Source organism: Triticum aestivum, chromosome 6A (assembly GCF_018294505.1).
Source record: "Triticum aestivum cultivar Chinese Spring chromosome 6A, IWGSC CS RefSeq v2.1, whole genome shotgun sequence".
Classification (NCBI taxonomy): domain Eukaryota; kingdom Viridiplantae; phylum Streptophyta; class Magnoliopsida; order Poales; family Poaceae; genus Triticum; species Triticum aestivum.
In genome coordinates this window covers 80,497,961-80,519,279 of record NC_057809.1, presented here as the reverse complement: position 1 = coordinate 80,519,279, position 21,319 = coordinate 80,497,961, and the positions used below count along the sequence as shown (strand labels likewise).

At 50.1% G+C, this 21,319-nt stretch overlaps 2 protein-coding genes across 6 annotated transcripts; one reads left to right on the top strand and one right to left on the bottom strand.

Annotated features, from left to right (window-relative positions):
- The first annotated feature begins 12,110 nt into the window (after nt 1–12,110).
- Nucleotides 12,111–15,728, top strand: LOC123132173 (protein PHOSPHATE STARVATION RESPONSE 3). Of its 3 annotated transcripts, XM_044551943.1 has the most exons (8): nt 12,120–12,408; nt 13,410–14,002; nt 14,149–14,365; nt 14,459–14,535; nt 14,623–14,662; nt 14,837–14,903; nt 15,002–15,071; nt 15,271–15,728. In XM_044551943.1, the coding sequence occupies exons 2-8, from the start codon at nt 13,460–13,462 to the stop codon at nt 15,502–15,504; spliced, it is 1,248 nt and encodes a 415-aa protein (XP_044407878.1). In that variant the 5' UTR covers nt 12,120–12,408; nt 13,410–13,459; the 3' UTR covers nt 15,505–15,728. The 3 variants fall into 3 exon arrangements, with proteins under 3 accessions (XP_044407876.1, XP_044407878.1, XP_044407877.1); XM_044551941.1 differs by having other exon boundaries at nt 12,111–12,408; nt 14,149–14,535; XM_044551942.1 differs by lacking the exon at nt 12,120–12,408 and having other exon boundaries at nt 12,456–14,002; nt 14,149–14,535.
- Nucleotides 15,729–16,115: 387 nt separating this feature from the next.
- On the bottom strand, nt 16,116–19,720 carry LOC123132171 (putative vacuolar cation/proton exchanger 4). 3 transcript variants are annotated; one of them, XM_044551938.1, is made up of 14 exons: nt 19,491–19,720; nt 19,316–19,410; nt 19,006–19,047; nt 18,639–18,857; nt 18,452–18,519; nt 18,339–18,367; nt 18,060–18,256; nt 17,782–17,991; nt 17,525–17,659; nt 17,231–17,347; nt 17,104–17,157; nt 16,893–17,009; nt 16,707–16,803; nt 16,116–16,429 (listed from the first exon to the last, which is right to left on the bottom strand). In XM_044551938.1, the coding sequence occupies exons 2-14, from the start codon at nt 19,385–19,387 to the stop codon at nt 16,407–16,409; spliced, it is 1,380 nt and encodes a 459-aa protein (XP_044407873.1). In that variant the 5' UTR covers nt 19,388–19,410; nt 19,491–19,720; the 3' UTR covers nt 16,116–16,406. The 3 variants fall into 3 exon arrangements, with proteins under 3 accessions (XP_044407873.1, XP_044407875.1, XP_044407874.1); XM_044551940.1 differs by having other exon boundaries at nt 19,316–19,391; XM_044551939.1 differs by lacking the exon at nt 19,491–19,720 and having other exon boundaries at nt 19,316–19,469.
- Between the last annotated feature and the right edge of the window lie 1,599 nt (nt 19,721–21,319).

The following is a 21,319-nucleotide window of genomic DNA, read 5'->3' as shown; positions in this document are numbered from 1 at the left end:
CCTTTTGCCAGAATCCGGAAGATCACGTTGATCATCGTGATTGGGCGAAACTGACGGATGTCAGAGGCGCCAGGGACCTTGGGAATGAGCGAGATCGTCTCGTAATTAAGGCGCCCAAGATCGAGGGACCCAACATAGAACTCGTCGAAGATGGCCATGACCTCCAGCTTGATCACATTCCAGAAGCTTTGGAAGAACTTGACTGGAAGGCCATACGGGCCAGGGGCCGAGGTAGGATTCATGCCTTTGATGGCGGCCCAGACCTCATCCTCTAAGAAGGGGGCCATCAGGGCCACGTTCTCAAGTTCAGAAACAAGTTGGCGACCGGACCAGCAGTCAAGCGCCAAAGATAAGCTACTCCGAGGAGCGGCCGTGAACAGGGCCCTATAGAAGCCGTCGACGTGGGACCTAATGTCCCGGGGGGACTGCAAGAGAGTCGGACCATCCCAAAGGAGAGGGATGGTGTTGCGCCTACGACGCCCATTAGCAATGGCCTGGAAATAAGCAGTATTCGCGTCGCCCTTCAAGACCCATTTCTGAGCACCACGCAAAAGCCAGTAGGCCTCTTCATCATCGTAGATGACAGAGAGCTAATCTTCCAAGTCGTAGCGGGAGAGCCACTCCTTGGGAGAGAGGCCGGTAGCATCAGCGCGCAGGTCCAGGGCTTGGATCGCCGACAGCAGGGCCTTCTTACACTCGCGGAGGTCGCGCCCCAGGTTGGCGCCCCACCCCTTCATGAGCTGCCGACCACGCTTGGCGCAGGCGTGTCAAGAGTCGACAGCGAAGGAAGGGCGAGGAGGAGACTGCGAGAGGGCGCGAGTCTCCAACCAGCACGCACTGACCGCGTCGATGAAGCCAGCCTGGGACAGCCAAAATGTCTCAAACCGGAATCAAGGGGGGAGCGGTGGGCGCTCATCGATGGAGGAAAGGAGGAGGGGGACGTGATCGGAGCCAATCTGAGTGATGGCCCGGAGGGAGGCAAGGGAGCAACGGAGGTCCCATTCCGGAGAAACTAGGACCCGGTCCAGGACGGACTGGGTCGGGGATGCCTGGCGGTTGGTCCAGGTGAACCTGGCACCAACCCGGTCAATCTCACGGAGGCCAAGATCGGCAATGCAATCGTTGAATATTTGCATCAGAGCAAAGTTGACGTTAGCATTGCTCTTGTCCTCCGCGCACCTAAGGAGATTAAAATCGCCCCCATCACAACCGGCAGAGAGGCAGTCGACACCTTCCTGTTGAGCTCCTCGAGGAAGGAGGTGGAGCGGCTGTGGTCGGCAGGGCCGTAAACAATAATGACCTCCCACTTGAAGTTAATGCAGCGCTCAAAAATCTCCATGCTAAAGAACTGACCCCGGTCCATACCGCCCACCTCGAAGGTGGCATCCTTCACACCTAGCAGGATGCCACCGGAGTGGCCCGCGGTCCCACTAAAAGGGAGCCAATGCCAGGCGAAAAGGTGGGAACTAAGGCGGTCAAGCTTAGGGAGGGAGAAATTCGTACGCATGGTCTCTTGAATGGCCACAATATCAATGTGTTCGTCCCGGATGTACTCGATGAGTTGGCGGCGGCGGCCGTCATGGCCGAAGCCGCGGATGTTCCAGAAGAGGGCATGCATCACGCAACCATTGAGGGGCTGCTTGACCCCAGGACACGAGATGCGCTTTGGGCGCGGAGAGCGGCAGTCCGAGAACGGGTACGACCCCGAAGCTCAGAGGCGGCCAGAGGTGGGATTCCACCAATCCTCCGAGAAGGGGGAGGCATGGGCTTCGCCGACTCGGAGGTCGAGCCGGGGGGCGAGAGCAGAGATGCTCTAGCCTCAGCTAGCTTCCCATCGAGCATCTCGCGCGCCCTAATGGCCACGATCTGGGCTAATGGGGGGTCAACCTTCCCTCTAAAGATAATCGCGGAATCAGTTGTGATCTTCACAAGGTTCCCAAGAGGCACCGATTCAAGAGCAGAGAAGGAACAAGTAGCTGCCAAGGGGGGGACTGAAGGGGTACCTGGCTCCAGATTCCGTGTCGCAGCACGAAGCTCCGCCCGCTCGCGGATGGGCAGCGCCGGGCTCCCCTCCAGGCGCGTCGCGTCCAACCGAGCGCTCCGGCGCGAGGCAGTCGCCGGAGAGGAGGCCGAACGGGCGCGCCAAGAGAAGGTCACGACGCGGGGAGGCGGAGGCGGGGCAGCCAAGGGGGTGGTCATATGGGACTTCCCCTCCAGGCCAGATACCGCAGTGGGGAGGAGCTGGAGAGCCGGGGTCGTAGAGGAAGACGGCAACTTTGTTGGGGTTGACGGCGGTGGAGCAGACTCATCGACGAGAGCCATCCGGGCCGCGGCCGGAGACGGCAGGGGAGCCGAAGGGGCGACAACGGGGGTGGCACCAGGGGAGGAGGTGGGGGAGGCCTCCATGCACCGGCGAGCGGCGAGGGCGGGTCCTGGACCGCCGGTCCCGTAGGGAGGAGAACCAGGTCCAGAGCCGACCCATCTGGAGCGGTGGAGACGGGGGAGCGTGGAGAGGAGGGGGCAGACGACCAATCCCACGCTAGAAGCGTCACTTCGGCAGGGGACTCGGCCACCGGGCCGTGGGGAGCCAGGGGAAGGGGACCCGACACGACCTGGCGCCCGTGGCCGCCGTCGGCCGGATGAGAGGGCGAGTCATCCGACCCCTCCCCGTCCTTCGACCGGCGGGAACACGGGTGGTGGCGGCCGTGGTAGTCGCCACCGGCCCCCGGGATGCCGCCAGGAGGCCCATCGTCGGTGAAGCAGGGACGACCGACGTGGTTGGGGGGCTCGGGGGCGATGCGGAGGTCGTAGCCCTGGTCGTTGAAGAAAACACAGACGGTGATGTGAAGCTTGGAGGAGTCTAAGCACTTGACCTTGACCCAGACCTCCTCCTCCTTACGAAGGGAGAGCTCGTCCACCACCACCACCTTGCCCAAGATCCTGGGCATCTGGCGGATGACGAGCTCGGACCTGGCGATGTCGGGGAGGCCACCCACAAGCAGCCAGGTGGTATCCAGCACAGCCACCGCAGGGGCGTCGAGGATCGGCTCGGTGATGCCGACGACAAGCTGGTTGAGGGCGAGAGTGATCCGGCCACTACGCGTAGCGTACCCGTAGCTGACGGAGTCGGGGAAGACCATGATGAAGATGTGACCGGCCGTAGGGGTAGCCAGCTAGTCCCACCGGCAGCGATAGAGGTGGTTGAGCTCGGCCTCAATCATCTCCGAAGAGGCCACCCCGTCAACCACAGTGACGATCGCCTGAAGGGAGGGGGTGGGTGGGGGGAGATCGGGGACCTCGAGGTGGAAGAAGCCCAGCCCCCATACATCATGAGCTCCGACATCACAGGGCGAGCAAGACAAAGCAGGGCGGGATGGCCGGGGTCCTGGCAAATGTAGCAACACTGGAGGTTGACGCAGCTGACTTGCGAGTGCCCCGCCACCCCGCAACTGAAGCACGAGGGGCGAGGTAGGTTGGAGACCGGGCCCGGAGGTGGGGCAGAGCCCGGAGCCATCGGGGGGAGCGAATCGGGGGCGCCCCGCCCCTGCCCGCGGCGCTTCTTCTTGGCCGGACCCTGACAACCGCGGGACGGACCGGAGCCCGGGGCGGCCGAAGGGGCCGGCACCGAGGTCGAAGCGACGTGGGGCGGGACTTCCGCGGCGCCGTAGCAGTAGGCTGAACAGGGGGGGCGGGACGCAGCAGGGATCGACGAGCGCGGTGGGGACGAAGAGCGGCCACGTCGAGGCGGGGGGAAGGGCGAACGGCGGCAGGACCGCCAGTCGCCCGAGGTGGCAGCTCGGGGAGAGCGCGACCGGCCCCGATCGTCACGGCGGGCCGGCGAACGCCGGTCATCGCGCTGGCCGTCGCGGAGCTCCCGCAGCTCCCGACGCAGCTCCTCCTCGCGGCGCGGCGCATCAGGCGATAGCCGGCGAGGCTCGCGGCGGTCGTCCGACCCCTGCTTCGGCCGCGGCTCGCCGTCGTTCCAATGGCGCATGGCCGACAGCAGCAGCGGGCGAGGGTGCAAGGATGAGCACGCAGCGGGGGTGGCAGGGAGGAGGGCGGGTGGGGAGAAGGTTGCGGTTGGGGGGAAAGCAGGGGTGACGGCAGGGGAAGGAGAGGAGCGATCGGGTATCCCCTCGAAAACCAGATCGAGCCGACCGGGGACGTGGGCCTAGGGCACCGAAGCAGCCCAGCTAGCGCGGTCAGGCCCAGCCGAGGCGAAGGCGGCCCAGTGGGCGCGGACTCCAGATGGGCCGGGCCGCGGCCCAGGATGCCCCGGCTGGATGCGGCGAGGCCCAGCAAGCGTTGGGGAGGAGCGAGCCGTAGGGTTTCCCCCCTATCGGCAGGCGCCGCCGCGGCAGATTGCACCAGCGACCCGCCACCGGCAATGGCCGGCGCGGGGGGGGGGGGGAAGACACGGACGCGGAGAGAAGAAGACCCAAACGAAGCGATGAATGGACGAAAGGGCGAGACGCGGGTCACCGGAGCCTTGAGGGCCTGGACACACCTCGACGGAGGCGATGTCGGGGCAAGCTCCAACCGCGCCGACGGCGGGCGGCGCCAGGAAGCGCGAGCGGAGTCGCGGTCCGAGCGGCCGGCCACGCCCCACGAACGGGCACGGCGGCGGCGAGCATCCCCACCCCGCAAGCTCCGACCTTGCATGCCAGATGCCCGAGACGAGCTCAAGGGCGGCTGCGGCGACCGCACCTGCCGCGAGCCGGCGGCAGAACCCCTCTCGTGGGGGGCTGAGCCACCGGCCCGGCCGGGCTAGGTGGCGCAACGGGGAGCAACGGGAGAGGGGGAACGGCTCGTCGTCCGCAAAATCGGCCCACCGGATGCGGGGGACGGGCGCGGGATGCTGAAATCTGAGATGGGCTCTAGGCCCATATTGCAATTTCTGAAAAATCTCTAAGGGCCCATGTGGGTTATATGGCACTAGGTGTGGTGGGAAGTTTAGTCCCACCCCGGAAGTGGAAGGAGAGTTGGAGTGGTTTATAAGGGTTTCTCTTCTACATGCTATTGGAGCTTGAGAAGAGAAGAGGCCCTCGCGCACTCCTCCTCCGCCGCCCGCCTCGCCACGCCACGCCTCGTCACGACGCGCCGCGGGTTGCGGGATTGAGCCAAGCCGAGCTCACACCTACGCGCTTATTTTTGCCAGTCACTAACGGAGAGTTTTCTGACAGCTGGGCCACGATCTGAGACGTCGGATCGTGGGCTGTCGCGGACTCGGACGTGGGTCGAGCCCACGTCTCTCCACGCGGCTGCGCCTATAAGTATGCGGTGTCTCCTAACCCTAGCCGCCACGAACAGGTCACATCTGCTCACGCGCACGCCCACCGTCGTTCCTTTGCTGCTGCTGCCGCCGGTGACTCCATCCCGTCCGCCACGTACACGGTCGACAGGAGAGCAGGTCTCCGAAACCACGCCCTTCTGGTTCCTGTACGGGGTGAGGGGCAAATAGGTTTTTGGGCAGCGATTACGCGACTGCTCGCTTCCGATCGTCTACTTCCTCTACGTCCGCGTCGCCTTCATCATCACCATGTCCACCGACGCCGACCGTGCCGCCGCCAAGAAAGCTGAAGCCGACAAGAAGGTCGCCGAGGACGCCGCTGCTGCCACCAAAGCCGCGGCCTCTGCGTGGCCTACTGGAGGGTATAACTCGTTTATCCCGCTCCTGATTATTTTCATATTAGCAGTACTAGCAGTATGTGTAGATTTGTCTACTGTTTGCTTAGTACGTGCATGTTTAGATCAGAGTCAGTACGTCATCAACTTAGTCAATGCCATGCTAGTGATTTACTCATGGATTAATTTAATCGAGAAATTGCCTATTTACTCAACAATCCAAAAACCTATTATGTGTAAGAATTTCTCGGCAAGTGGCTTTGCCGCTGCACTGAAACCGGATAAGTTTACCGGTACATACTTCAAGCGTTGGCAGACTAAGACCACGTTATGGCTCACGGCTATGAACGTGTTCTGGGTCACCGGTGTCTCCACGGGAACGATTGCTCCTGAACAGGAGAAGGCGTTCAAGGAGGCTACCGTTGTGTTTCTCGGAGCAGTTCTTAGCGTGATCGGAGATAAACTGGTCGACGCATATTTACATGTGCATGTCGCCAAGGACTTGTGGGAGGCGCTCGAATCTAAATTCGGGGCCGCCGATGCAGGGAGCGAGATGTATATTATAGAGCAGTTCCACGATTACAAGATGGTTGAAAACCGTCCTGTATTGGAGTAGGCTCATGAGATAATATGCATTGTTAAGGAACTTGAGCTTCTCAAGTGCGAGTTACCGGGCAAGTTTGTCGCGGGCTGCATAATCGCTAAGCTCCCTAATTCCTGGAGGAACTTTGCCACCACTCTGAAACATCAGAGGCGTGAATTCTCTGTGGAGGATGTCATTGGTCATCTGAGTGTTGAGCAGAATTCGAGGGCAAAAGACTCGCACGGAAAAGGGGCCGAAGGGACTTCTGTTGCCAACATGGTGAACCAGAAGAACTTCAACTCCCACAAGCCCAAGGGAAAGAACGGTGTCCAACACAATACCGACTTTAAGAAGAAGGGTAAGAAGACCTTCAAGAAGAACAAGAAGGACGAGGGCTGCTTTACTTGTGGTTCGGTTGAACATTGGGCCAACAAGTGCCCAAACAAGTACAAGAAGTCAGGACAGGACTCCAAGTCTGTCAACATGATTGTGGGCAACAATGAGAATGGTGCATCTGGGTACGGTAATTTATTTACTGTTTTTTCAGTGTTTCAGCCCAACGATTGGTGGGTGGACACAGGTGCAGGTGTTCATGTGTGTGCTGACATTTCATTGTTCACTTCTTACCAGGTCACAGGTCACGGGTCCGTATTGATGGGGAATGGCGCGAGTGCTTCTGTTCATGGTGTTGGCACGGTCGATCTGAAGTTTACTTCGGGAAGGATCGTGCAGCTGAAGAACGTGCAGCATGTCCCCGCCATCAAGAAGAACCTCGTTAGTGGCTCCCTTCTATGTAGAGAAGGGTTTAAGTTGGTTTTCGAGTCTAATAAATTAGTTGTTACAAAATATGGACTCTTTGTTGGAAAAGGTTATGAGAGCGGAGGGATGTTCCGCCTTTCCCTCGCAGATTTTTGTAATAAAATCGTGAACCATATTCATTCGAATGTTAATGAATCTGAAGTTTGGCATTCACGTCTTTGTCACATTAGTTTTGGTGTTATGACGCGGCTAGCCAAGTTGGATTTAATCCCGAGTTTCACTTTAGCCAAAGGTTCTAAGTGCCTTTCATGTGTGCAAGCTAAGCAACCTCGCAAGCCTCATAAGGCCGCGGAGGAGAGACACCTGGCACCATTAGAACTCATACATTCTGATCTTTGCGAGATGAATGGTGTGTTGACTAAAGGTGGAAAGAGATACTTCATGACATTGATAGATGATTCCACTAGATATTGCTATGTGTATCTGTTAAATACTAAAGATGAGGCTCTACACTACTTTAAAATCTATAAGGCAGAAGTTGAAAATCAACATGAAAAGAAAATTAAATGAGTCCGGTCAGATCGTGGTGGAGAGTACTTCTCGAGTGAGTTTGATTCCTTCTGTGCGGAACACGGCATTATTCATGAGAGGACGCCTCCCTATTCACCCCAGTCAAACGGGGTTGCCGAGCGGAAAAACCGTACTCTAACTGATTTGGTTAACGCCATGTTAGATACATCGGGTTTATCCAAGGCATGGTGGGGGAGGCTATATTGACGGCATGTCATGTCCTGAATAAAGTTCCGACAAAGGATAGTGAGATCACTCCTTATGAGAAATGGGCAAAGAGAAGGACGACACTCTCGTACTTGCGCACTTGGGGCTGTTTGGCGAAAGTCAACGTGCCGATCCCCAAAAAGCGTAAGCTTGGACATAAGACCATGGACTGCATTAATTTGGGCTACGCTAAGAACAGCGTTGGCTATAGATTTCTAGTAGTGAAATCTGAGGTACCTGACCAGAAGATCGGTACAATTATGGAGTCTAAGGATGCTACATTCTTTGAGGATATTTTTCCTATGAGAGATATGCAAAGCACTTCTAGACAGGAATCTGAGGAGACTCCTGAACCTGCCATCCCTATGGAATATTATGAACAAACACATGATGAAAATTCCGAGGAGGATGACGAGGAAACCCTTGGTAGGGGCAAGAGACAAAGGACTGCAAAGACCTTTGGTGATGATTTCTTCGTGTACCTCGTGGATGATACTCCCACTTCTATTTCAGAAGCGTATGCCTCTCCAGAAGCTGACTACTGGAAGGATGCGGTCCGTAGCGAGATGGATTCCATCATGGCTAACGGGACATGGGAGATCACTGACCGTCCCTATGGTTGCAAACCACTGGGATGTAAGTGGGTGTTCAAAAAGAAGCTTAGGCCCGATGGTACGATTGAAAAGTACAAGGCTAGGCTTGTGGCCAAGGGCTATGACCAGCAAGAAGAGGAAGATTTCTTTGATACTTATTCACCTGTGGCTAGACTGACCACCATTCGAGTATTACTCTCGTTGGCGGCCTCACATGGTCTTCTCGTCCATCAGATGGATGTTAAGACGGCTTTTCTAAATGGAGAGCTAAAGGAGGAAATCTACATGCAACAGCCTGATGGCTTTGTGATAGATGGTCAGGAAAGAAAGGTGTGTAGGTTGATAAAATCTTTATATGGCCTGAAACAAGCACCTAAGCAATGGCATGATAAGTTTAATACAACTCTGACATCTGTTGGTTTCGTTGTTAATGAGGCTGACAAATGTGTATACTATCGCCATGGTGGGGGCGAAGGAGTTATACTGTGCTTGTATGTTGATGACATACTGATATTCGGAACAAACCTCAAAGTCATTGAGGAGGTCAAATCGTTTCTATCTCAGAACTTTGAGATGAAAGACCTTGGTGTGGCTGATGTTATCTTGAACATCAAGCTACTGAGAGATAATGAGGGTGGGATCACACTTCTGCAATCCCATTACGTTGAGAAGGTGTTGAGTCGTTTTGGATATTCGGACTGCACACCATCTCAAACACCATATGATCCTAGCGTGTTGATTCGAAAGTCCAAAGGCATGGCTAAAGATCAATTGAGATACTCTCAAATCATTGGTTCACTGATGTACCTAGCGAGCGCAACGAGGCCTGACATCGCGTTTGCTGTGAGCAAACTGAGCCGGTTTGTTTCCAAACCGGGTGATGTACATTGGCATGCTGTTGAGAGAGTTATGCGCTATCTGAAAGGTACTATGAACTATGGACTTCACTATACCGGATACCCGTCGGTACTTGAAGGGTATAGTGATGCGAATTGGATCTCTGATGCTGATGAGATGAAGGCCACAACTGGGTATATGTTTACTCTTGGAGGTGGCGCTGTTTCCTGGAAGTCTTGCAAGCAAACGATCTTAACGAGATCGACAATGGAAGCAGAATTAACGGCATTAGACACATCTGGTGTTGAAGCGAGATGGCTTCGAGATCTTTTGATGGACTTGCCATTGGTTGATAAACCGGTTCCGGCTATCCTTATGAACTGTGACAATCAGACTGTCATCACCAAGGTGAAGAGTTCAAAGGACAACATGAAGTCCACCAAACACATAAGAATGAGATTAAAAGCTGTCAGAAAATTAAGAAACTCCGGAGTGATAGCGTTGGACTATGTCCATACGGCTAAGAATCTGGCAGATCCCTTTACAAAAGGGCTATCACGTGTTGTGATAGATAATGCATCGAGGGAGATGGGTATGAGACCCACATGAGTTGCCATGGTGGTAACCCAACCTATGTGATCGGAGATCCCGTGAACTAGGACCTGGGAAAACAAGCCAGTGGTGAACTGAGGAGAGTAACTATACTAACCCACTCCGTTGGAGATGCAATACTCTCGATACTGTATGGTAGGATGACTACGGTCTCAATGTGTTCCAAAGCTTATAAAAGCAAGATGCTATCCTACAGAGCGATCTTTGGAGGAACACACCTATATGAGCCCGACTGCTGGTCACAGTCTATGAGATTGGGGTGATCTCTAGTAAGCTCATGAATAGGCCAGGAGTGTGACTTATATGCTCCACCCGAGGGGTCAGCCTTCGGCAGCCTAGTACTAGTAAGACATGTAGTGAAACTTCTTTACGCCAAACTGACAATTCAAGGCATAGTCCATTGTTCAGTTGTGAAGGAGTGTAGCCACTTGTTCTAGGTGAAGTTCAACCTTAACAGGTCTTTACTGAAACACTGGTATATCGAAACAGCAGTTGGAACAGAGGACACAATGGGCCCTCGAGATCTGGTGGGGGACTGCTGAAATTTGAGATGGGCTCTAGGCCCATATTGCAATTTCTGAAAAATCTCTAAGGGCCCATGTGGGTTATATGGCACTAGGTGTGGTGGGAAGTTTAGTCCCACCCCGGAAGTGGAAGGAGAGTTGGAGTGGTTTATAAGGGTTTCTCTTCTACATGCTATTGGAGCTTGAGAAGAGAAGAGGCCCTCGCGCACTCCTCCTCCGCCGCCCGCCTCGCCACGCCACGCCACGCCTCGTCACGACGCGCCGCGGGTTGCGGGATTGAGCCGAGCCGAGCTCACACCTACGCGCTTATTTTTGCCAGTCACTAACGGAGAGTTTTCTGACAGCTGGGCCACGATCTGAGACGTCGGATCGTGGGCTGTCGCGGACTCGGACGTGGGTCGAGCCCACGTCTCTCCACGCGGCTGCGCCTATAAGTATGCGGTGTCTCCTAACCCTAGCCGCCACGAACAGATCACATCTGCTCACGCGCACGCCCACCGTCGTTCCTTTGATGCTGTTGCCGCCGGTGACTCCATCCCGTCCGCCACGTACACGGTCGACGGGAGAGCAGGTCTCCGAAACCACGCCCTTCTGGTTCCTGTACGGGGTGAGGGGCGAATAGGTTTTTGGGCAGCGATTACGCGACTGCTCGCTTCCGATCGTCTACTTCCTCTACGTCCGCGTCGCCTTCATCATCACCATGTCCACCGACGCCGACCGTGCCGCCGCCGAGAAAGCTGAAGCCGACAAGAAGGTCGCCGAGGACGCCGCTGCTGCCACCAAAGCCGCGGCCTCTGCGTGGCCTACTGGAGGGTATAACTCGTTTATCCCGCTCCTGATTATTTTCATATTAGCAATACTAGCAGTATGTGTAGATTTGTCTACTGTTTGCTTAGTACGTGCATGTTTAGATCAGAGTCAGTACGTCATCAACTTAGTCAATGCCATGCTAGTGATTTACTCATGGATTAATTTAATCGAGAAATTGCCTATTTACTCAACACGGGAGCGGGCGGGGAGGGCGGCAGGACGGATGACGCCGCAGACGCCGGCGACGGGGAGGGAGGCGCGGAGGGAGGGGAGGCGACGGAGCCGGCAAGGGGCGCGACGGAGGGCAGCCCCGCGACCGGGGGAGCGACGCCGCTGGAGTCGCAGGAGCGCACCGCGTCCATCTCCGTCAATGCATTTCTTTTGATATGCTATTTCTCAGGCCACCTATTTTCCCAGGGAGAAATTATTGCCCAAGTAATGTCGATCGCCAACGGATCACGCACACCACACTCACGCAGGACCACGACGAGCCCCCGCCGTGCTTCTTGCAAAACTAATGCTGTTCGTTCCAGCAATAGTATTACTTGTAGAAAGGTAATAAAAAATTTGTGACTAGCCTAATACTGTACCTTGTAGGTTGCGCCTGCTGCCCAGCACGTTGGTTCAGGATGATACGGCTTCCTTCTCTCTTTACATTTAATTTGCGTCACATCATCAAGTAGATGTAATACTGTAATAAGTTGGCCAACTACAAGTGGTCTCACAACACAAGCGACTGCTCCGTGCAGTCCGTATGATCAGGTCAACATGTTGCTTTGTTCAGAAGTTAAGTAAGTTGACAAAACTTGGTAGTACAAATATTGCTCGGATAGAAAAACTCAACTCGCAAATGACATCAACTTAGATAGGATTGCTCTTCTTTTTTCCTCGTAAAATAAACCTACAAAAAAAAGTTATTCGGGAAAAAACCCGGGTACCATACCGGCCTGCATGCATGATTAAAATGTGGCGACAGATAAACAAACCTTGGACAGTACCACAAGTAAGAAAGAGCATAGCGGCAGCAAAGGCAAGAGAAAGCAGCTGCATATTCTTAACTAACTCCACAGAGTTGTGAGAAGGCGGCCAAGCCAATCAAGCGTCCAATTAAGATGGTGCACTGAATAGGTAGGAGACAGGCTTAATTTATAGCGAGAGAGAGACACACAGGGAGCTTCTGGACGAACACGGAGAGAGAGAAGACAGAGGAAGTCAGAGGAGGATTGGCGGCTGACTTGGCTCTGAATCTCTTCCTCTTCCAGAGACCAGAGTCCTCTTGGAATTTCAGGTAAGAAATGAAGCTTACATCTGCATTCCCATGGATTTCTCGGCACTGATCCAGTCCTAGTTGTGCTCTTCTCCTTGCCAAATAGAGTAATTCTGCTTTGTGTTCTTGTTGATTTGGGATGTTAATGGCTCATCTGCGCTCTCTCCCCGCGGCAAAGGAAATTTGCCCATTTCTTGTGTCGTGTTTCATGTGCCCTTTTGATTTCTGCGTTTTCATTTTGTCCTGCTTATGGGAAGGAACTGTCATCAAGTTTTGGTAGGAGTACCTTTTTTCGAAAAGGGGATAGCCCCGGCCAGGTTTTGGTAGCTTAAATCTTCCCTAGCAGAAGAAGATCAGTCAAGTTTGGCACTGGGTTTATATATTTTCTAAAATTTGCATAAGTGCATCCATCTATTTGTCCCAAGTGAAAATTTATAAAGTTCCACAAGTTTATAGAAAACAATAGGAACATTCACAATAACAAAAACATCTGATGTCAAAATATAGCCAGTGATGAATCTAACGGTATTGATTTGGAATTGTATATGTCAATAATTTCTTTATAAACTTGGTCAAAGTTTAGAAAGTTTGACTTGAGACAAAACTAATGTCCAGATTAAATAAAAACGGAGGGAGTGTCTATTTTCTCTCCCTGTACGTGAGTTTGATTTCATGGTTTGTGAAAAGAAGTTCCAGACATGACCGTAGCAATTATAGGAAGCAAACTATCATTACCTCTGAAATATGAGTGACTATTGTTGAAGGGTCTAAATCATCTGGGAATATTCTTATGTCCCTTGTGTACATTCTTTTAGCATATTTCTTAGGTCAATCTGGATCATTCTATTGACAGCCTAGTACTCCCAATTCAAATGTAATGCTTTGTTTTTCTTGCATAATGATGTCTCTGGACAAGATTAGACTTTTTGCACCCATATTTCTGAACAATTTTTCATTTTAGATATTGAAATTTGAAAGGACTTGGAACTTGTATGCTGCTTGACTGGATATTTAAGCTGCAGGGTTGGATTGGAGCAAGTTTTCCATCTCGATTATCATTCTCAAGGGCACAATGAGCACACAGAGTGTACTTCCTGTGAAAGATATCATTGCTCCTGACAGCATGGCTCACACCTGCAATGTTCCACAACCTTCAGCCCATCAAATGTTCAATGCTAAATCTGAAATTTACAGTTCGGCAGATGGTATTTCCCGCGTCTCATATGCTGACCTATCAGACCCGAATTCATCGAGCTCTTCCACATTCTGTGCAAGCATGTACTCGGCGTCACCGACGAACTCCAAATTATGCTGGCAAATCAGCGGTTTGCCTTTCCTGCCTCATCCTCCTAAATGTGAGCAGCAGCAGTTTTCAGCTGCGCAGTCATCGATCTCTGCTCTGTTGTTTGCTGCTGATCACAGCGATGGTGGTCAAGGTCATGATGAACATTCACATGATCTCAAGGACTTCCTTAACCTCTCCGGCAATGCTTCTGACAGTAGCTTCCGTGGAGGAGGCAGTTCCATGGATTTCAGTGAGCAGCTGGAGTTTCAGTTATTGTCTGAACAACTTGGGATTGCCATCACCGACAACGAGGAGAGCCCTCGGTTAGATGTGAGTACCTTTAGTTCCATGGTTGATCCTTCACTTAACATCATTATCTGAGTATTTCTTCAACTAGCTTCTTGAGTTCACATGCACCTTTATCTTGGCTAAGTTCAGATTTTAACTAGTTATTTTCCATATAACTCATTGCTTAGGACATATATGGCATAGCGCCGCAATGCTCACCTAGTCTACTATCCCCTTCCTCTGACCATGAGGATCTGCGCAGTGGGGGTTCTCCGGTTAAAGTCCAGTTGAGTTCATCACCTTCTTCATCTGGAGCAACAACATGTAGCAAAACGAGAATGAGATGGACACTTGAGCTCCATGAGCGTTTTGTGGAGGCTCTGAAAAAGCTCGGAGGACTGGAAAGTAGGGTGATCACTCTGTTAAATTTTTGGGCTAATTTTTTCTTGAAAATAGAACCAACGTTTAGATGTTTTGTTCCATGTACATATCTTGCAGAGGCAACTCCCAAGGGTGTGCTGAAGCTTATGAAGGTAGAAGGCTTGACGATCTTTCACGTAAAGAGCCATTTGCAGGTAAATGGCCAAATATCTTTAAATGCATACTCACAAACATATATCACATTACGATGCTTATACACCACTTGTTATTTCAAAATGCAGAACTATCGACATGTGAAGTATATTCCGGAGAAAAAAGAAGGTAAGACGACTAAGGTGAAGGGAAAATCTATACAGATTAAGTGTAAAATAATTTCTGAATATTTGACATAGTGGCAGTTGTTTTCATTCATAATCTTGTCATTCTCATGAAGTTGCTTTGAGTTGTAATTTTGTCATTCTCATTAAGTTTTTTTTTGGCTCCATGCTAATCTAGTGAAGAGACCATGTTCAGAAGATAACAAGGCAAAATCAACATCTGGAATTGATTCTGGCAAAAAGAAGTATCTCCTTCTCCAGAACTTGCTATCTCTTTTTATGTTAGCATGAGGGGCATGCACAAAAAGTGTCATCAAAACTCACATCAATTTCCATTTCGTAGGAGTTTTCAAATGGCTGAAGCTCTACGGATGCAAATGGAGGTTCAGAAACAGCTCCATGAGCAACTAGAGGTAACAGTGTGATAAGAAGATGCTGATAGGTTCAGAAACAGTTCTCATGAAGTTCAGAAGCCTTTGTCAGCATTCTTGGTTAATCTATGCTTTACTATTTGATAAGAAGAATTGTTTTTATTAGTCATCACAGAACTTACTATATTCAGAAAAACTCGTAGCTTATCAGCAGTGTTAACATTGTTGTTTTGGCCATCAGGTGCAAAGGAAATTACAACTGCGCATAGAGGAGCATGCAAGATATTTGCAGCGGATACTAGAACAACAGAAGGCCAGAAAATCTCTGGTACCGAAACCAGAGGAGAAAACAGAGGCCAGCACCACTTCAGCTCCGTCGCTGAAGTGTAAAATTTCCGACACCGAAATAGAACAGAACTTGCAAATGGATAGCAGAAGGCCAGAGCTACAACTTGATCTTGAAAGTGAACCGTAATGAACGATCATGGTGCATGCTTTAATCTTCTTGCCATGTAGAGTTCTAGTGCTTGCAATTGCATATATCCTGTTTTCCTTGAATATACCTTATGACAAGGTTCTAGCTAAGCCAGTGTATATAAGTAGTTCTGCTGCTTGTTTCCAGGAATAAACAAGATATTCTCATCTGTAATTAAACTAGCATTGCAGTTCAAACATAGATGTCACAAAGCTCCCTGTTCATGCTCATGAACGTCTTAAGCATGCAAGATAAACTGAATTAAATCGAAGTTTGAGGTTGCGATGTGAACCCTACATATGGGAGTACTGCGGCGAGATGATGCGCGTGGCACTGGACGTTACGGACGTCCTGGCGGCATGCCTGGACGTTACGGACGTCCTGAGCACCCTAAACACCTGCTTGGATTGCGAAGGGCCGTGGCCAAGGTAGCCAGGAGGGAAAGAGGAATCAGGTGGTCTCTCAGAAGTATACCATCTAAGCCTCTAAGAGGAGTTGATGCAATTTCGATGGGTTTGAATTTGATGGAATGGAATAAGTTAAGAACCTGATGTTTTGATTGATCTTACATGTTATGTAATGATGAGACCTCACTTGCTGCACTTAGTTGGTAAAAAAATACCAAAACTAAAATATTGTTTCAACTTTCATTCTTTGCTGGTTCCATAACAAGAGAATCTGCCTACACAACTTTATACTTTTTTACCTGTATTGCCTATCTACAAAACTGGATGTGCGGCTTTCTGAAAAGAGTTTCAAGGATGGATGCACTTGAAAGACCTCTAAATGTGAGGAAACACTGCGAAATTAGTCAAAAATACACAAATAGTCCCTGTCCTGATTGCAAATGTTGTCACATGGTAGAAATCTTCTGTAGAATCCATGGGATCATCCAGGTACTGCTAGTTTTGCGCAGGGTTATTACCTGCAGGTAAAAATTTGGAATATTAGTGAATTGTGTAAATTAATCACAATACAAATCTTTCTCGCTTTCTTACTGGGTATGCATTTTGAGATTCATGAAAATAATATTTATAGCAGCCTTGTTTGTAGCTAAATGCCCAACTACTGAAAATTCATGCAGCACAAACACTAATCAACCATGTACCCGAACCCGGTGGCTTTAATCAAAGCAGTGTGTAAAGCTTTTGATCTGAAAGATAAAAGAACAGGCAGAGGAAGTGCAGAAGTGAAGAACTTGCCATCAGGATCCTGATCGGAATGTACATAGAAACTAGCAGCGACTATCAGATAGCATAGAAACAGCATCAACCCTTTTAAGCAATTTGAAGTCCCATCCTGGAAATTGAGAGAAAAACAGAAGAGTGAATTCTCGCAAAAGCAAGGCAGAGGTCTCGAAGAATGCTACCAGTATATAATTTTAGTACCTGCAACAAAAAAGCGACAACCAGTACCGTCATTAAGAGGCTTGCGGTCTCGAAAAGATGAAAGTTCAAGTCCATGGGCTGGCCCATCATCCACCCTATCACTACACAAAATGGTATCTGCAAAATGAGATGCAGAGAAATCTGTCAGCAAAACAATAGCTGATAAATTCAGGTGAATGCCAGTAAGGCACAAACGGCTGGACCAACCTACCCCAAACATGGACATTTGCGTTGACGACCCTATTGCAACTCCAAGGGAAAGATCCTACAAGAAAAATACAAGAATCTTACCGATCTGTGTGAACAGAAGATTGATAAGAATTTTAAGCTTCTCTTACTAATTTGTCTTTCATTGCAAACATGACAGCACTAGCATGTTCTGCAGCATTCCCCACAATCGGAAGCAAAATAACACTGATGAACGCAACCGGTATATTCCAAGCTTGGGAAGCCCCCTGATAAATGTGCAAGGTTAATTATCATTTTATCTTTGCAGGAAGTAATATTTTTGTGCAAATCATGAAATATGTTTCCATGAGAACATTGCATATATGCATCTGTTAGGTTCTCACAAACAACACCACTGAAAAAAGGTGTGTATAATCATCTAATGGATCTACAAGAGAGCTTACGTCGATTGCATTAACTAAGTAGTCAGAGAGTACTGAGATCCAAATTGTCAAAATTGCAAGCCAGGAAATGGCTTCCCATTTTGAAATGTCAGGAGCTTCGATGTTGTCGGCATCCCCTACATTCTCACCTCTTCCCTGGTCCAATCAAATGCACATATTTAACTCAGAAACTTAAAAAAGAAAATATGGAGAAATAGAAAGTCAAGCAAAACATCATTCGAAACTATGCATATCAGTATGGGCAATCCATCACTTACTTCATTAGATTCCTCACGACGGCGACTGGTTGTCAGTTCAAAGTAGATGTAGCAAGCGTAAGCAACAAGCATGACGCAGCTGCTGAACCTTGACAAGGCTAGTCCTGACTTTCCAGAGTGGACTTCTGAATGAGTGTAATGCAGCACAGTAGGAGGCAGCAACCCCAATACGGCCATCAAAAGCAGCCCAGAGCTCACTACTGCCTCTGACTGCAACAACACAGAATGAGCACTCTCATCTACATTGTGCAAATCTGTGAACAGACAAGAATGGTCACCTTGCTGAAGTTCTGCTCAGTTTTGCCACAAGTGACCCCTCCACTGAAAAATGCGCAACCGAGAACCAGAAGCAAGTTTGACAGGATGGACCCTAGCAGAGACTGCTGGACAACTCGTAACTTTCCACTCCTTAGCGCATGGATCGATATAATCAACTCGGTCGCATTTCCAAATGTAGCATTCAGAAGGCCCCCAACTGCATGCACATGAAATTTTTCATAATCAATACGAATGCTAGTCGGATCAAAATGCTTCGAAGAAGAGCAACTGAGTGAGACCTGTTGGGCCTGTGAAGAATGCTAACTGCCTGCAGTAAGAAGTAAAGTGTCAAATGTTTGTTCAACAATATCAACAAGGATCATTATATAAGTATGAAAAATGTAACAATTACTCGGTGGCGAAGCCCAGTCGCTCGGCCAAAGGAATAATGCCCAACAGAGTCAGGGGAAACACCCAACCCTTCAACACAAACAAAGGAGTAATAGTGTAATATCAGGACAAGAGAACAAAAAAATGCAGCATAAAGCAGATACTAACACAAATTGATGAAACACTTGGATGCAATTTAGCACACATACATTATTTCCTGTCATGTCCTTGACGACGATTGCCACAAAGCCACACGGTATCAACAGGTTGAGCTTTGACTTGAGCACCACAAACTTCAGGCTACCAAACATCCCCAAATTCCCAGGGCCTGCATTTCTCTCAAAGCCGCCAGTTCTGCAAGACAGCGCTTCCGAGGCAATAAGCGCGTCGTCGTCAAATTCGTCTGCTCCATCGGAGAATGTGGAGGCCTGTTCTATAGGAAAATCAACGAGGACAAATCCAGTGAATAAGTATGGAGACACCAAATCAAGAATACAGAAAAAACTATGCAAATGAGGAATGTATGATGAATGCACTACTAGACGGTAATCAAGGGAAACTGTTGTGATCACTCACTTGAGTGGCAGACTTCTGGCCATTTCCATTGATCCTGTCCATCTGTGAATCAATAGAAACCATTAAATATATGACAGACACTCTAAAATATGTCTATATACATCCGTACGTAATTCGTATTGAAATCTAAGACTTATATTTAGAAACAGAGGGAGTAGTTGGTTAATATTAATTGATCATTCCCACCCGATTGCCATGTTAATTATTGCAATATATCTCAATCAATTATCGGGTTGATTTGGGTCGACCGGGAGTAATTATTACAGAAAGAACGCAGAACAGGAAAGGGAGACGGGTGAGAGAACGAAACCTGATGGGAGTTCTGACGGCCGGGCAAGAGCCGCCGGGAGTCGGAGCCGGACGCCGCCGCGGTCGACGTCATCGTCCTGATCCACGGATGAAAGCCTGATGCGGAGACGAAATCCTCATGGATAAATCGAAAGAAGAAGAAGAAGAGGGAGATGATCGGGAGAAATTAATATTACCTGATCTCCTGCGAAATGCGCTTTTATATACCACCTACTAAAACCTGATCCTAATTAGGGCGCCCGTCATCCATGAAGGAATCATGACGAGGAGGAGGACGAGAGGTGAGATGCGTGCATGGTCAGGTTAGGTTAGAGACGGGTACGGCACCACCTCGCCCCCAACAAAATCCACCTCTGTCTCAGGTTTCTTTTAGGTCGTGGTTTGGAAGAGAGATAGATAGAGAGAGAGAGAGCGTCTAGAGAACTGGGAGAGTCTAGAGAGAGGACGTCAGTTTTAAGGGGCCGCCTATTCATTCATTGCCTGAATATTTTTCAATCGGTTGATTTTTCAGCCGTTGATCCGACGGTTGGCATCTTCCTCCTCGTGACCCTCCTTATCAGAGCATCTCCACTCGCGTCCCCAACATACCTCTCAGGGTGAGTTTTTTCACGCTGGCGTCAAAAAAAAAAACCTCCAGTTGCATTCTCACGACGCCGAAACTAGCGCACTGGGGGCGCTTGGAGGCTCCCGCGGAAAGAAAAACCGCGCCTGGGCCACCACTGTAAAGCGAAAACGCATCTTGCACGTCCAAATTGCCCCCTCCCCCTCGTGCGCACGCCCTTCCGCCGCCGTGCCGATCCGGCGCCGCCTACCCACCCACCGCCGTTAGGTAGGCCATTCCCCCACCGGAAAAGAGAGGGTTCCGCCGCGACAGCCTCCACCCCGCTCCTGGGGAGCTTTCCGTCGCTCCGGCCACGCAGGGCTGGAATACCGGCGGCTGCGCCTACCACGCCTGCCAGATGTTCAGCGATTTGTCTGCTCGGCAATGGACTCGGACGACGAGGAGGCGCTTGCGACGCTGCTGGAGGAGAAAGCCGATGCCGACGCCCAGGACGAAGAGCGTCTCATGGTCCTGCCGCTCTGGCCAGTCTGCTCGCGAGCAATGCAAAGCCGCGGTAAGGTGGCTCGGCGCTGTGACGTCCTCGATTCAATCATACACTAATCATACACGCAAATGTGTACGATCAAGATCAAGGACTCACGGGAAGATATCACAACACAACTCTAGACACAAATTAAAATAATACAAGCTTTATATTACAAGCCAGGGGCCTCGAGGGCTCGAATACATAAGCTCGAAAACACAAGAGTCAGCGAAAGCAACAATATCTGAGTACAGACATGAGTTAAACAGGATTGCCTTAAGAAGGCTAGCACAAAAGCAACATCGATCGAAAAGGCAAGGCCTCCTGCCTGGGAGCCTCCTAACTACTCCAAGTCGTCAGCGGTCGTCACGTAGTAGTAGGCACCCTCGGGGTAGCAGTTGAAGGAAATATGCCCTAGAGGCAATAATAAAGTTATTATTTATTTCCTTATAATCATGATAAATGTTTATTATTCATGCTAGAATTGTATTTTCCGGAAACATAATACATGTGTGAATACATAGACAAACAGAGTGTCACTAGTATGCCTCTACTTGACTAGCTCGTTAATCAAAGATGGTTATGTTTTCTAACCATGAACAATGAGTTGTTATTTGATTAACGAGGTCACATCATTAGTAGAATGATCTGATTGACATGACCCATTCCATTAGCTTAGCACCTGATCGTTTAGTATGTTGCTATTGCTTTCTTCATGACTTATACATGTTCCTATGACTATGAGATTATGCAACTCCCGTTTACCGGAGGAACACTTTGGGTACTACCAAACGTCACAACGTAAATGGGTGATTATAAAGGAGTACTACAGGTGTCTCCAATGGTCGATGTTGGGTTGGCGTATTTCGAGATTAGGATTTGTCACTCCGATTGTCGGAGAGGTATCTCTGGGCCCTCTC

What these genes read in the sequence shown, in the direction of transcription:
- LOC123132173 (XM_044551941.1), top strand. Translation starts at nt 13,460, where the DNA reads ATGAGCACACAGAGTGTACTTCCTGTGAAAGATATCATTGCTCCTGAC. An exon ending in ATTGATTCTGGCAAAAAGAA is followed by an intron (nt 14,904 to 15,001) that starts GTATCTCCTTCT and finishes TCCATTTCGTAG; the next exon opens with GAGTTTTCAAATGGCTGAAG. An exon ending in AGCTCCATGAGCAACTAGAG is followed by an intron (nt 15,072 to 15,270) that starts GTAACAGTGTGA and finishes TTTGGCCATCAG; the next exon opens with GTGCAAAGGAAATTACAACT.
- LOC123132171 (XM_044551938.1), bottom strand. Translation starts at nt 19,387, where the DNA reads ATGACGTCGACCGCGGCGGCGTCCGGCTCCGACTCCCGGCGGCTCTTG. An exon ending in AGGACATGACAGGAAATAAT is followed by an intron (nt 18,520 to 18,638) that starts GTATGTGTGCTA and finishes TTTGTGTTGAAG; the next exon opens with GGTTGGGTGTTTCCCCTGAC. An exon ending in CTGAGCAGAACTTCAGCAAG is followed by an intron (nt 17,992 to 18,059) that starts GTGACCATTCTT and finishes GTGTTGTTGCAG; the next exon opens with TCAGAGGCAGTAGTGAGCTC.